The 16,432-nt window shown below is 35.3% G+C and overlaps 1 protein-coding gene across 4 annotated transcripts in view; it reads right to left on the reverse strand.

Moving 5' to 3' along the window:
• LOC149232384 (uncharacterized) overlaps positions 1-11,582 on the reverse strand; it is a 105,950-nt gene extending 94,368 nt beyond the window's left edge. For 3 of the 4 annotated variants that reach the window (XR_016248141.1, XR_016248142.1, XM_089379397.1), the window contains exon 1: positions 11,053-11,582. Coding sequence is in view for 1 of the 4 variants with exons in the window: in XM_089379397.1 (XP_089235523.1) it covers positions 11,053-11,259 (207 nt within the window). In the remaining 3 variants the exon portion in view is untranslated. The remainder of the gene's footprint in view (positions 1-11,052) is intronic. The other variant, XR_016248144.1, reaches the window with a different exon arrangement.
• Positions 11,583-16,432: the final 4,850 nt, after the last annotated feature.

Raw genomic sequence — 16,432 nt, forward strand, 5'->3', positions numbered from 1 at the left:
AGGGGAGCCTCCCCTCAAAGCCAAAGAGAGTCAGTCTAAAGAGGCAAGGTAAGTTGTCGAGGTGATAGTGGATGACCTATCTAGTTTCCACTCAAATTGTGTAGCATGGTTTAAAGCTTTCACCATTTTAATGCATAACTCAAAGGGGTAACATGACTAAAGTCAATGGTCTCCACGTTAGATGTTAGGTTAAGGTCCTTGTTTGACATTAGGGAGGAATTGGGTGGAGGGACACTACCCTAAACACTTCGTAAGCAAATAAGAATTTTTAAACAAGAAGTTTTTTCCTTGATAACCCACCTAATATTGGAGTTTGAGAGATGAACAAAGAAATTTTACTTGTTTGTTGTTAGTGTCTCAATATAATGAAGTGCCAAATGTAAAGTGAAGTCCTTTCTAATATTGTAGTCACACAATGAATGTTTTCTATTTAACTATTTTTTTCAATGAAAAGCACCAATTATTAATACAAAGGAATCCCCACCTTAAACTAAATGTTCCTCTTTATAATAACAATTAAATCTAATATTTTACATTCAAAGTGAAAAATCACCTTACTTTAAACTTCACAAAAATTAAATTATTTATTATCAAAAAAATACAAAAAAAACTCTTAAAAAAACTTAAGCATATTTCTTCTATTAATAATATATAACCAAAAAATTTTCAATATTAAAAATATTATTTCTTCCCTCCAAAAAAATCCTCCCCAAACATCATTATCAATCCAACATTTTTAAAAATTATTAAGTTTAATACTATTCCTACCAAAACTTTTTCAAGTTAAACAAGTACTTTATAGTCATGCCAAATAGCTAAATAGCTTTCTAAAATTGAGCCAACTACTATTGAAACAACACTTTGAACTATCACCTATATAGTTTTGAACTCAAAACGTAGGTAGGAATAGAATTTGAGTGACCAATATTACATGCATGAACATGTAAATTAGACACCACATACGCCTTAACCTTTTGTGGTGGAACGAATTTGAGCGAGGGAATAATATTAGAGTGAAGGAATTTGTTAGAAATGAGAATATCATTTATATAAAAAGAGTATTTATATTATATAATTATGTGTTTAGTTTACTTGATTTATCAAGAAAAAAAAACAAAACAAAAATAAAAACAAAAAAAAATTCTAAATAAGAATATATTATTTTCTTAAGATCAATATAAAAAGTAGTTTTATAGATGAACATCTTATAAAATTGTCTAACAAAATATAAAATTTATAATATAGAATGTTATTAGAGAATTTTTTAAATAGATTTCATCTGTCATTAGGGAATTATAGCAAACTTGATTTAACCATTAATCTTTAACTCACCTATCTTCAATTTATACCCCTCATTAGCATACTTGTCTCTGCTTAAGTCTCTTAAGACATGGAAATATGTTTTCGATGAGATATCTTCCACAAGTTTCCTTATTATTTTCATGCTGTTTTTCATAGATTTTTCTTTTGAGAGGAAGTGTTTGACCAAATAATGTTGGATTACTAGAGAATATCTCATAATCGTAAGTGTCCACCTGATATTTTTTGACTAATAAAAATTTCTAGTAAAGACAATATATCTCTACTTAATTATTTGTCATATAACCAAAACCTATAAATACCTAAACGCTTTATCCTCTCCACACCACTTAAAATAACTATACTCATTAATAAACACACCAAAATTACATGTCTCTTATAATAACCCTCATATCTTTTGAATTAAGTAGCTAATGGCAATGGAGGGGATGGCGGTACAAGTGAGTGACCATAATTATGCAAAAATGACTCATTTTCTCACTAAAATGACTCATTTTCTAGCTTGGCAATAAAAACGAGAATATAGTTAGGCAAGCTTTTGTACTCTTTCTCCAATGAGAAGAGGAATATGTGATAGAGTAATTTTGGCTTAATAAGAAACGAATATGCCATGGATTGATTCTAGACTCTTCCTTCAATGAGGGAAGGAATATGCCATAAATTAAATTTAATATTTTTATGAAGAATATGGTAGATTGATTGGTCCTATTTTGCTTGAAAGGAATATTGCTTTCGGATTTCTTTCTCAATATAATCCCACATGCGGGGTGTTTAAAACTATGCAAGAAAGCCCGCCTCTAATGGTATTTGTTGTAACCTAGAGACAAAAAGTTTTATTCTTAACGACTTAAAGATGAGAATACTCTAGCGTATGTGAATCTTCCAATTTTGCTTAAAAGGAATATTGCTTGGTCGGATTTGTTTCTCATGATCCATGACACGCGGGGCGTTTAAATCTATTCAAGAAAGTCACTTTCTAATGTTATTTGACACGCGGGGTGTTTAAATCTATTCAAGAAAGTCACTTTCTAATGTTATTTGTTCTAAAAAGTGTTACTGTTAACAAGTTATGAGAATACTTTTAGCGTATGCGCATCTTCCATTTTTTCTTAAAAGGAATGTTGCTTTCGGATATCTTTCTCAATAGTCCATCACATGCGAGGTGTTTAAATCTCTGCAAGTAATGGTATGTGTTCTAACCTCTTAGACAAAAAGTGTTTTGGTTAATAGGTTAAGGATGAGAATACTTCAGCTTATGTGAATCTTCCAACATAGTTAGTGTCGTTAACATGTAGTTATTATCATTGATTCACATAGTTAGTAGTTAGTGTCGTTAACATGTAGTTATTATCATTTGATTGTGTAGATATGTGTTTTTCAGTTTAGATGTTGTAACATAATGTCATGTCTTATCAACATAGATCTATTTAGAGAAGAATCTTCGGCGAAAATCACATAGAGATAAAAAAAAAAAAATTGTCGACGCGTTTCAAACCAACCAGTGTGGTTCATCGTCAGGACAAGTTGAATGAGTAGATCTTGCTATGCATTATAAATAGATCGGGCAACCAGTGTGGTTCATCGTCAGGACAAGTTGAATGAGTAGATCTTGCTATGCATTATAAATAGATCGGGCAGAGTTAATTCCATCACCGGAAATTTAGGGAAGCCCTTGAGATTGAAAAAAGGCCAGATTAGTAGTTGCTGGGTCCCAGCCATCTCCTCCTAGTCGTTTTCTCCCTTAAGTGTTTTTTTTTTCAAGTTCTTTGATTCTTAAATTTAAAATTAATATATTTTATTTATTTTATTATTTTATTATTATTATTTATTATCTTTTATTTTTTATTTATTTTTTTATTCTTAAATTTAATATATATTTATATTTATATTTTCCAAGCTATTAGATTAAAATTTAACATTTTTATCTATTTATTTATTATTATTTATTTATTTATTAATTTATTAATTTATTTAGTAATTTATTTATTAATTTATTAATTTATTTATTAATTAATTTATTATTATTATTATTATTTCATATATATATTTATTTATTATTATTATTTATTTATTTATTTATTTCTATTTCTATTTTTATTTTTTATTTTTATTTTTTGGCAAGCTCTTTGATTCTTAAATTAAAATTAATATTTTATTTTATTTTTTATTTTTTAAACTAATATACTAATTTTTACCCTTAATAGCTATTAAGTAAATACTTTTATCAGGTTATTCTTTGACTATGAATATGAAACTTATTTATTTATTTATTTATATTTTAGAATTAACTATTCTATATTTATATAACCTCGTTGATTTATAATTAATTTATTTTGAGATTTAAATCTCCCTTATTTGAAATATAATTAACTTATATTTATTTTAAATATAGTCAACTATTATCTATTTTTAATTACTCGATTATTTTATGTTTATAGTATATTAACTCACTTATTTTAATATATATTTATAAGATTGTCTATTATAACCGAATTAACTGATTTGAATAAAAATAAATAAATAAATATTTTGGTCCAACTAGCTGTTTCCTAGTCAAATCTAGCTCGATCTATTTATAATGCATAGCAAGATCTGCTCATTCAACTTGCCCTGACGATGAACCACAATGGTTGGTTCGAAACGCGTCGACAAAAAAATTATCTCTATGTGATTTTCGCAGAAGATTCTTCTCTAAATTGATATGGATCACAAAAGCTTAAATTCAACATAGATCCATTTTAAATACAGATTTAATATGAGCTGAGAGGGATCAAATTTCTTCATGTACAAACTTCTTTAGAGTGAAAAATTTCATTATTTAAATTGTATTTTTAAATCTCTTGTTGAAATATTTTTGAAAAGTTTAAGATTTAAACATCCTATAGGCACATTTTTTTTTATTATAGCATTTCATTTTTTTAATCGCTGACATTAAATATCTTTTTGAAATATTTTTGAAAAGTTTAAGATTTAAACATCTTACAGACACATTTTTTTTTATCAGAGCATATTCATTTTTTTTATTATAGCCGACATTGTTTTTCTATTTAGAACATAATTTTTATTTTTTATTTTTATTTTTATTTTAAAGGGAACAGACAGACTTATGCATCTCTCATAACTCTCATATTGGGTTGTAGAATAAGCCTTTCGGCTCAATAAACATTTTTACTCAGTGAAAATACAATAAAAATAACTGTATGTTAAACATTTTTACATGGTCAAAATAAAATAAAAATAACCCTAAGTTAAAATAAAAGTAACTTTAAACTAAAATAATAAGGTAAACTTGACTTGGTCAAATTACTGGTGGTTTTCCCCCAATCGGGGTGTGTATGAGGGTCTCGACGCAATCAACGGATTTAATGGTGAAGGGCTCGAAAGTTCAACCCACCACCTTCCACATGCGTGGCAAGGTTGGTAGACGTCGAGCAGTTGGAGAAGTAATATGCATGAGGTTGGCGGCAGGAGGTGTATTCATCTCCATTATTGTCGTGAGGTGTTGAAGGACTACTTGTGGGTAGATACTTAGAGTCTGCAAGGAGATCGAAGGGAACAGACTAGGGATGCACTCAACCAACCACTGCGAGGGTGAATTTTTATGTACTCTGCCCCATCTCCCTGTTCATAACGTTAGAAGTTTACGGGATTTATGGTCTAGGCTAGCAAGCATCATTCAGTGGGGTTCTGTGAGTCCGATTACTACACTGTCTAGTTTTACGTAGAATCAGGGGGTCTACATTGGAAATTAGCCTGGAGGCGCCACCATTTCCTTGTTATTTGGCATATGGTTGTCTCGCTGGAGGATCTTCCCAACCTTGAAAGCTGGGAGGGTTTGTAGGGAGGGTAGGAAGGGCAGGGGAATTGCATGCATAAGACACATTGGGCTTTTGGTTGAATGGCCTTGGGCAGGGGTTGATCCCAGGGGGGCGAGCGAGCCCCCGTAAGCATAAAGATGAACTAGCTCAATAAAACAGTGGCCTCGACTCTGCAACTGAGTGAGGCTGACCCAACAAAGAATTGGGTAGTTAGAACAAAACCTTTGCACGACAGGTGCTGGAAGTCTGAGGGAAATGGGGCTGAGGGAGAGCAGGGTAACTGGGTGCAGGGGGACATAGTAGTGGCGACAACCTCCTATCAGCATGGGGAGGTTAATCCCTCAAGTCACACTCATGCGAGGAGAAATGTATGGGGCCAGGTCCCTGGCAATCGCAATCCTGAGTCTGAATTAGCTTGTGTCATTTCTGGAAATTGTATTAAAATTTGTAATGAACCTCGAATGAATGGTGAGAAGCCATTTCAGGTTTTATGTATGTTGGGTGATCTTTTTACAGGTAAGTCGTTCGGAACGAGTCCAGGGCATTCTGAAAGTTGGTGGCTCACTCCTCCGAAGGGCATCCATCGCCACAAAACACATTGGAGGAGGTGGGACAAGATGGTTTGTGCATCACCAAGCTCTCGCAGCCCAACCCCGCGCGGCCGAGGCAAAGGCTAGAAAAACAAGGGTAAGCAAGAGGAAGGGGAACCTAGCAATCCAAGGGGCAAGCCGAGAGGTCGCAAACCAACGATGAATATTATCAATGAAGCAGTGGAAGCCTATCATGAAGGCATATATGAGGAAATCCGACAACTAATAGAGAAGTGGGAGGCCGACCTAAATCAGCAGGCATGTTTTATGGAGATCGAAGTCGATGACTAGCGGGTCTTAGTATCGGATCCCAGCGACACCCATGGTCGAGTGACCCAATTCAAACACACTCTTTTCCTCTACTGGTCAATGAATGGGAATCCTGGGCAAGGCCCTAGAGCATATGGCTACGGCAGTGTAGACATTCCCGAATTACAAAAAGGAATTTCAGAAACTCATGTTTCAAATGCAGAAGCAAGATGGGCGCCTCCAGTGAATCAAAAATCATTTGCCATGCATAGTTCCAGCAGATGAACTCCTGAGGTCGAATGTAAAAGACCCAGCTCCAGTTGATTCTGCCTCGGCAGAAGAAGCAGATCAGTGAAACGATGTCTCTCGTTTAATAGTTTTTTTATGTGGATAGCATTTACTTTTAATTGTAATCACAGTTATGTTAGTTGGCAGGTAGATAGAGGGATAGATATGGACATACAGTCATATGTAGCTTGGATAGAAAGACTCAAAATGTTTCATTTTTGGATGGCTTACCATGTTGTTAAGTGGCCAACAGACTTGGTTTCCCACAAGGCAAGTTGAGGCCACCTGAAAAATCTCAAAACTGGTTGTAACTTGCTGATTAAAATTAATAAAAAAATGAGGACCTACCAAGCTTAACAAAACAAACAAAATTACTGGTGGTTTTTGAGCTCCAAGTTTATGAGAACCTGTGGTATTGACCCATGGTAATCATGAGGAAGATAATTTATTTAAAGGAGAAAATTAAACTAACCTAGATCCATCTTAACTTTGGATCTACCAAGCGTGGAGAGGGATCTACCAAGTGCGGAAAAACTCTACTGACATAGGACCCATGACCTCAAAATCTAATAGACCAATAATGAGGTGGTTGTCACTGTCACCTTAGTACTCCAGCTCCTACTCTTTAGTGGAATTTCACCACACGGGAAGCTTTTCAATACATACATACATACATACATATATATATATATATAAACTAAAAGGTATTATAAATCAATAGGTTTAAGATGATGTAAGAGAAAGGCTTGATCAAGGTACTTCTTGCTTGGATTAAGGCACAATTCTTGATGTTTTTTTTTAAGAATTGGGTATTGAAAGTATATTAATAAAAGTGGGATCCAGCCCAATCCGTTACAAATCTTTTAAGAACCAGAATTTCCATGATTCCTTGAAGGTTTGGGAAAGAACACACAAGATCATCCTAGAGCGTTACAGGAGGACTCCACAATACAAGAAAAAAGTTCCCAATCTAGTTATAAACTTTCCAAAAATCCCCTAAAATCCATACGTATTTACATCCCATTTTTAACCTGGTTTCATTTTGGCTTGGATTAACTACTAGTTTTCCTTGGAGAGTTATTTTCTTCTTTTTTCCAACTTAGGTCCAACCCATATTTTTTGAAGAACCTCTCTTACCACCATTCCTTGTATAATCTCTACTAACATATTCGCTCTTTGGAGCCAATGGAGGCTCATCTGCGTCCATCATATATGCCCAAGGAGGAGCTTTGACAAACAAGGCATGCTCGAAGGGGATGGATCTTGAGATATTCGTACCCTTATCCAAATTTGAATGCTAAGCAACAGAGGCCTTTTTCGCACTTTTTCGCATTGAAGTTGACCGGGGAGGCGCTTGGCGAAGCAATTGATTGTGTTATCTTTAGCTAAGATGACAATATCTTCCACATTCAAACTCGTCTTTTCTTGATTTCTTGTTGGGCAATTTGAATATTTTTGCATCTTGTCCTCTTTGCGAGAGGCAGAGGGAGGGTCTTCTTTAGAAATTAAGTAATGATCAAAGGTGGCTCCCTCCCACCATTGAGCTTTTTGGCTAGATTTATTTGTTGTATTTTTCCTTGCTTTGGGGCAATATTTAATGGAATGCCCAATTTCATAACAACCCCTACAACAAAATGAAATATTTTCATAGTCCAGTTTTTACATCCATAAGAAACCAGGACCTATTAATTTAATTTCAACAAGAAATCCATTACTGAAATCTATTTCCACACATATGCGGGAATATGTGAGCTTTAGGTAATATTTGGTATCAACACCTCGGTAATGAAACTTTCCTAATGTATTACCAATTGCAGTCAAAGGCGCAAGATTCCACCAATGTAACGGAAGGTTGGGGAGCCTTAACCAAACTGGAGCATATGAGATTTAAGCTAAGAGAGGATCGAAGGTGGGAAACCACGACACTCAGTAGCACCCTAGCTGGACTCAGGGCTCTCGGCATCTCCAGCAGCAACAGACAAAACGCTTGGTTCCACAGCTTAGCAGGTGGCACAAACAGGTTCACTCTTCAACAGCAGCTGCTCATCTAGATACACAGCACTCTTCTAGCTCAGATCCGGCCTCACGCAGACACCACTGGGCCTTCCTCACAACTCACCTGAGCTCTGATACCATATTAAAAATTCAAAGACTCATAAAATGAGCTTGACATTTCATTACTAAACATAATTATTTATACACATGGATAACCGTAAATTCTATAGCAATCCGCCGACTGTAGCCGCTCTACGCCGACTAACACGCCAACTATAGCCGCTTGCTACCGACTTCTCCAGAAGACACTGACTTCTCTAGAAGACACTAGGTTCTGAATTAATGTTGGTGGTTGGATTTATCAATGTTTTCCAACATGTTTCCCTAATCCGATGTCCTTGCATCTTGAAAACTTGATGGAACATTGCTTTTAAGCACGGAAAAGTCTTCGTCCATGTTTTCTAATGCCTCTCAATGCTTAATGGATTTGAAATATATATATATGTCCCAAGGGGGCAACTCAATTGGCAATCGAAGTAATGTGAGTCTGTGGTAACTAAGAGATCTAAGATTCAAATCCCCCCATATTTGACATGGTTTATGCAGAGAAAGATAGAGAAAGACAGGCCATAAGCCCCAAAAGATTTATTGGTAACCCTGGTTTATGCAGAGAAAAATAAAGAAGGACAAGCCGTAAGCCCCAAAAGATTTATTGGTAACCCCGGTTTATATAGAGAAAGACAGACCGTAAGCCCCAAAAGATTTATTAGTAACCCCATGTCACACGAATTGCCAACTTCCTTTTATATATATATATACAAAAAAAAATCCAATTTTACTCATTCAAAACTTCACTTTAAAACCATTAAAAAAATACAATAAATATTAACAATGAACCTCACAACTCCACTAAAACCATTACAAAAAATATTAACAATAAATCTCATACAAGGTAGTACAATAAATAAGAATAATAAACCCCACACCATGCAAAAAAGAAAAAGAGTACAGTAAATAAAAACAACCAAAAATTGAAACCACGGTAAATGCAAATAAAATCAAATAAAGAGCGAATAATAACAATGACCCCACATAGTGCACCAAAAGTACAATGAATAAGAACAATCAAAACACACCATAGATGCAAACGAAAAGAAGAGCCCCATTGAAAGTCTTGAAACTCTGAACACAACCTTCCATTGAGGGTACGTAAGTGCTTAAAGGCATGATTATTGACAGATGAACTTCCTCGAAAAACATTTAACTTGCTCCACATTTGACTTTCATTATTATTTGACATCATGAAAGCCCTGACACAAACATACAATATTTATGTATGATAATTGTGACCAATAGGAAACTCTTAATGAGAAAAACACCACCACTTCAAACATTCTAACCTGCTTACTGTTTATAAAATATCTGGGATTTTTCTCCTCTTTTAAATGAGCTGATCACATCAAACATTTCACTGTAACTTAACTTTCAGTTGTTCCTTAATCCTCATGTAAAACATTCCATCCCATTTACTTCAAAACATAGATAAGTGCAAGGCAACCCAGAAGACCTACCTTCAAACTGCTAAGCACAATTTGAAATTCTAGAATTTCCTAGGCTTCACCTTGATTTATCAGAGAATGTGAGGTGGCCTTATAATGGAATGCTGCATTGAACCGATTTGTCTTCAGTAATGCAATTCCTTAACAAAGATTGGCTCATGAGCTTACGTCCATATGGATTGAACCTGAACCTACCTTCAGATATAAAGACAAACTAATGGTGTTTTACTTTTCATCCCCATTCCGCATAGGTGATTTCGAGAGTGTCTCAAGTCATCAGGGCCACTATGTGCAAAATCCTGGATGGTTGAATTACGCTTATCAAAAAAATTTAACCAGATCTCCCAACCCATAGTGCAAATGTACTTAATTTGATTTAAACTTTTTAACCCATAGTACAAATATATTGAACTTAATTTTATTATATTGAACTTAATTTTATTGTAAATTTTGAGAATATTTTGAATTAGTTAATTTTTACAAATATATTGAACTTAATTTTATTATATTGAACTTAATTTTATTGTAAATTTTAAATTTTGAGAATATTTTGAATTACGCTAATTTTTTTACTTTGAACTTCACCTTATTATAAATTTTGAAAATATTTTAAAATCTAAATAAAACCAATTGTGTGCTTTCTCTTGTTTTTCCTGTTATCTGTAAGAATGACCAAAAAAGTGTGAATGCTAAAAATGTAACAAGTTCAGCCAAACCTTGGAATTAAATAAATTTTCCCATAAAAATTGTCAATATTATTTTTATAATGTATGGATTTTGACCTATTCATATCATCGTTCTATCAGGCGAAAAAAAGAATTCTAAAAGTTGTCCGTTCCAAAACTTCAGATGCAATTCATTTCCCAAAAAACCTTTTACAGCAATACCGATTCTCTTTGTCAACAAGTAAATCACAAATCGGGAATTGCCTAGGTTATATTAGCAAAGAAGAGAGAGGTGCGAGGTTCGAATCTCTTTCCCTCCCCGTTAAAGTGTTTTGTATCTTAGCTTCGTAACTGACACAAATCAATCCAATAACGAAAAACTTGGTAACCAAAATAATTCGGTGACAATTTCGACTAATAATGTGATATCTGAAGGCAAATAATGAAGCATAAAACTTAATTCAAACAGTAAAGAAAACCTGAACACTCGAATTAACTATTCCTCACAATTCATGATAAAAAAATAACATGAAATTGACACAAATATGCAAAGAGCCGGGCAAATAACCTGGTCAATTCTTCTCTTCTGAATTCCAAATTGGGTACCTTTAAACCATCTCAGCCAATATATATCAGTACCACCTCTGTCCCGTGAATTTTCCTCCGCCGCTGAGTTTATAATTTCTCCCGTGTCCGACGATGAAGCTGGGAATAGCAGAAGCGAAAAAAGTAGCAGTAACCCCAGAAATCCTCCGTTAGGCCTGTGGATATTCATTCCCTAAGATGCGCTAATAAAATGTAAATTCGCCAGAAATAAATCAATATGCAGTAAAGATCTGCTCCAACATCAATGCCGAAACGCTTTGACAAATTCCCGTCACTTGCTGTTCTCAATTGAGACACCACAAACAGTGTTTTTCTTCCCGTCTCGACAAAGGGGTGGAATAGAAAAAGGAACTACCCGCTGTCTCCATTGCGCGTATGAACCGTGGACCAGAGGCAAGCAGGCGGAACATTCTTGAAAATGATTGAACTACCTATTTGGACTGCAAATTTTCGTTGAAAAGTCGGTCTATTGACAGAAACGGCAGTTCTGCTAAATGTGGGAAGCCGTATAAATTATATTATTTAAAATAAATTATGTATTTATTAAATATCCCATATAATATTTGTGATTTTATTATTTAAAATAAAATTTATATATCCTTTCGCTACTATGCCGTGTAGTATTTGTATTATTTAAATAAATATAATTTGAGGTTGTTGGAAATGTCGTCTCTAATTTTATTAGGCTTCGAGAGGAGGAGGATGTGCTTTGCTAGATTAAAAATTTTGGTTTGGGTAGGCTTCGAGAGGAGGAGGATGTGCTTTGCTAGATTAAAAATTTTGGTTTGGGTGAGGTTTTTTTGTTTTGTTTTTTTGGTAAGAATCTCAATTTAATGGGAAATTCAAAATGGTTATGGAATTTTTATTAAAAGTTTTATATTTTTTTTCTTCTTAGTATCTCAATTTAATGGGAAATTCAAAATGGCCTTAGGATTTTTATTGAAAGTTTTATATTTTAGTATGCAGGTTTTTACAATTAACAATACGATGATAAAGTTTCATATTTTTAATATGTAGGTTTTTATATTTTTTTTGGTTGGTTAAATTTTTTTATTAGATTTTTATTAAAGTAGTAAAAGAGAAATCTTTATGTTTTTGAATACTTTAATCTAATTAAATTTGTTGGCAATAGAAGCCGAGTATGCTAAAGATAGATTCTTACATGCATTATTTCTGCTAGCTTAATAGCCATACATCGCATAGAGGAGGTAAAATGAACAAAAAGAACATAAATACTAACAACAATATATCAAGGAGGAGGATGGGGAGGAAATACAGGGGGAGCTTAATCATAACCAACACATTCATGCATGTGGAAGTCAATGTGTTCCACTCGAGCTTCCAGAGTACGAAATGCTCATTGGTTCTATGATGGCTCCCGGCGGTTGTCCAGTTGTTCCAGGATCTCATTCTAACTAAATTTAATGTCATTCATATAGGCAACCAGCTCATTATGATCCTCATACCTGTGATCACGAATGATATTCATGTTGGCCTGAATGCCTCTTAGTTGCTCCGCTATGGGGTCCAAGGACGTTGGTGCAACTACTCGACCTAGAGAATGTTTCAAAGTGTGAGCCACCTCGCCTTCACGTTCCATACCTACAAAATTGCCAAAGGAAGATCTTTCGTTGTTGGTTGGACGACTTGCATTGAAATGATGGCCACCCCCACAGCGTGGCCTCCCTCGATGACGCAATGTTATGAAACCAGCTCAAGAAAAGATAGATCAACGCCTTAGAATTCAGCCTCTTCGAGGGGGCAACCTCCTTTACATTACATAAATGAACAATTCTTTGATGATACAAATGAAAAGACCTCCTTTCTATATATAGGAGTCTAAGGGGTCATAACATAATCAGAGCCGACATAACAATAATAATGTAAGGGCATAATAATAACAACAGTGGGCTTCTATGGGGCACATTACTAACAATATGGGCACTACATGGGTACATCAATATAATAAGTGGGTTGTACTAATAACAATAAGGGGTTACACTAGTAGTATAGGGGCCTAACATGCCCCTAAGTATCCAATTTACCGGATCCTTGCCATCAAACTTCCTCATCTCGTTTTTTCTTGATTTTAGGAGCTCGACTTTGAAATGACTATAACTCTATACTTTCAGATCTTTAAGTTCTGAAATTGTGACCTGTAGTAGCCCTCTATGTCCTCTTTCCAATGCCACCAGTCTGATCCAAATTGAATTCTCTAAGAAAGAGTTATGCACAATCTCCCAAGATGACCTGATTATAGACCTTTCTAGAAGAGCGAACTTGTATGAAGTGCCACGTGTCACTGTTTTGACCTTTGGATCTGAAAAAGATATAAAAAAAAACTACAGTCTGTCATCTTTCTGTACCTTCTTACGAAATTTCAATCCAATCCTCAGAGAGAAAGTTATGACGATTTTCCCCAGGTCACCTGTTTTGAATGTAATTCAGGAGTTTGCAAAAAGACCAACTTCCTCAGATCATATCTCCGAAAATATCGAGCGAAACGCTCTGAAATTCGGACCCAAGGTTCAGCGCGATTTCTTCTCAAATGGGTTTTTTTTTTTCGAGTTCTGAAACGTCACAGAAAAAAAGTTATAGCAAAAATGCCACGATGACCTGTTTGGAGCAGCGAAACCCTAGAATCCAAAGCTCTGATACCAAATGTTATGAAACCAGCTCAAGAAAAGATAGAAAAGATAGATCAACACCTTAGAATTCAGCCTCTTCGAGGGGGCAACCTCCTTTACATTACATAAATGAACAATTCTTCGATGATACAAATGAAAAGACCTCCTTTCTATATATAGGAGTCTAAGGGGTCATAACATAATCAGAGCCGACATAACAATAATAATGTAAGGGCATAATAATAACAAAAGTGGGCTTCTATGGGGCACATTAATAACAATATGGGCACTACATGGGTACATCAATATAATAAGTGGGTTGTGCTAATAACAATAAGGGGTTACACTAGTAGTATAGGGGCCTAACACGCAACATTGCCCTCGAATCTAGAAGAATGTCAAAAGGGAATTGCGAATGGTCCCCAAATTTCCTGGCTGGAAAAAAGTAGGAACAACAACTAGAAGCATAAGGAAACTTTCCTTTCCTTAAGGTGTTAAACACCCGTTGGGGAGAGGTTCTTGGATAAACAAAGAAAGAATTCCCCCAAACAGGGCAATTGCTAGGAAGAAAGGCACCAAAGAAGCCCATAATCTCCCAATTGCTAATTTCTTACACCCAAGTGGTGAGAGAGCCTACCCACAAAACATTGTCTCCCAAACAACAACAACCTAGAGACGCACAAAGGGCATAAGGTAGGAATGAGCGATCACTGATTCAAGCTACACACGAGGGTGGTCACAAATGCTTAACCAAAACAAGGGCAAATTCGAAAACCAAGCATGCATAGACACACACTAGAGTCAATAGCAACAACCAGAGCGTGATCAATTAACACCCCTAGTCTCATATCCCATAACTTCCCTTGGAGGAGGTCGTCAGAAACACCCAATTGATCCCTTTTCCACTCCATGAAATCCCCTTTGGAATACTCCTAGAGTTGACTCTCAAAACGGATGCCAGACCAACCAGGAAAATATAGACAATATGGTGGGGTTACCTTCTCAACGCAGAGAGCGCAGTCCACCTTGAGACCACATTCCAATAGGAGAGAAAATATCTCAGTGCCCAACCAGACTTTGAGCCAAGAACAAATCCTCCTTTCAGAGTCGAACTTGGGTCCCATGAACTAATTTAAAAGTCATAGTTAATCCATTCTACTGTGAGTCGGCCAGCCACTGCGCTTTGCCCACTGAGCCAACACCTTATTGAAATGTGGCAACAAGAATATTCCAATTTTAATTTGTCCTTGAATTAAAATTGAGAATTAAAATTCAAATTTAGTGTCACCAGTTGCTTGAAAAATAATTAATTAATTCATCTTAAGTTAATTAGTTGGAGAAATTCAAGCTAGAAGTCTTTGTGAAGTCATGCAACAGTTATCCCTTAAATTAAGGAAGTTATCCCTTAATTAAGGAGATAAGGATGAGTTGTATTTGAGTTGTAATTAGTTAGCTCAGTTAACTGAGTTAAGTCCAGTTAAATTAGTTCCAAACAGTTTGAGGAACTAATTGTGAGTTTAGTTAGTTAATGCATGCATGCATCAAACTAGTGTACTCCAGATAACTGAAGATTCTCTCGTCGATAACTCATGCATATCAGTTCAGAAAAAGACCAATTTGAGATTAAAGGCAGGGGACAGTGTACTATCAGTTGCAATAATTTTCCAATAAGAAAATATCTTGCATGCAGAAGGAATTCATTCCTTGAGATTTGCGCAGTTCTACGATGGTTGGAGCAGTGTGTGAGATCAGTGTCACACAAGGTTACAACTAGATCACCCAGGGAAAACAACAGAAGGAAATAGGAGGCTTGGAGGGCAGAGGAGAAGGCATATGAGCAGTCTATTCTATCTATGAGCAGTGTGAGGGATTGTACTGAGAGTTGGATAGCTGTGAGAGCTAAAGTTGTGTGTAATCCTAATATATTTCCACTTGTATGATAATACAGATAGTGGGGTTTTTAGCTGAGGCTTTTCCCAAAGTATTCTTCTGTGTTTCATGTGTATTGATTCTTCTTCTCTGTTATATGTGTTCCGCTTAATCTTGCTCAAATCTATTAAGCTTCCGCAAGTTTAATTGTAGAAGTAGATTAAGTATTTTGCTTTAGTTATATTGCATAATCAAGTTAATCTACAGTTAGAATTTCTACATGGTATCAGAGTAAAGGTGATCGAAGCTATGAATAGTATACTGAGAAGGGAAATTCGAAGTTTGAAGTTCTTGGTTGCAGGTGCAAAATCGAATTCTTATCATACTTCAAAGTTCACCAATGATGTTCAATGGCTTGAGACTCAAGTATGCTCTAGATGGAAGCTCGAATTACATAGCATGGAAAGATCGCATGGAAGCGGTATTAGAAGACAATGGTTTGAAGGATTTCATTGATCAAGAAACCCCCATGCTAGCTGCAGCTAATGCACAAGAATTGGCTGAATAGAAGAAGTGTGTGGCGAAGGCGAGACAGATTCTTTTGGAGGGAGTTCGAGACCATATTGTCTCAAGTCTCCATGGGAAGGAAACTCTGTTTTCAATGTGGAAGACATTGAAGGACCTCTATCAGAACTGTAGCGACCAAAGGAAACTGGCGCTCAAGGATAAGCTTCGGAAAATCAAGATGGAGAAGGGTGATACTATTTCTACATATCTGAACAAGCTCACCACCTGTAGAGATGAGCTTGATAGTGTAGGAATAACTACAACCGATGATGATACAGT

Source organism: Pinus tabuliformis, chromosome J, assembly GCF_031772625.1.
Source record: "Pinus tabuliformis cultivar Carrire ecotype Pingquan chromosome J, CPIR1, whole genome shotgun sequence".
Taxonomy (NCBI): Eukaryota; Viridiplantae; Streptophyta; class Pinopsida; order Pinales; family Pinaceae; genus Pinus; species Pinus tabuliformis.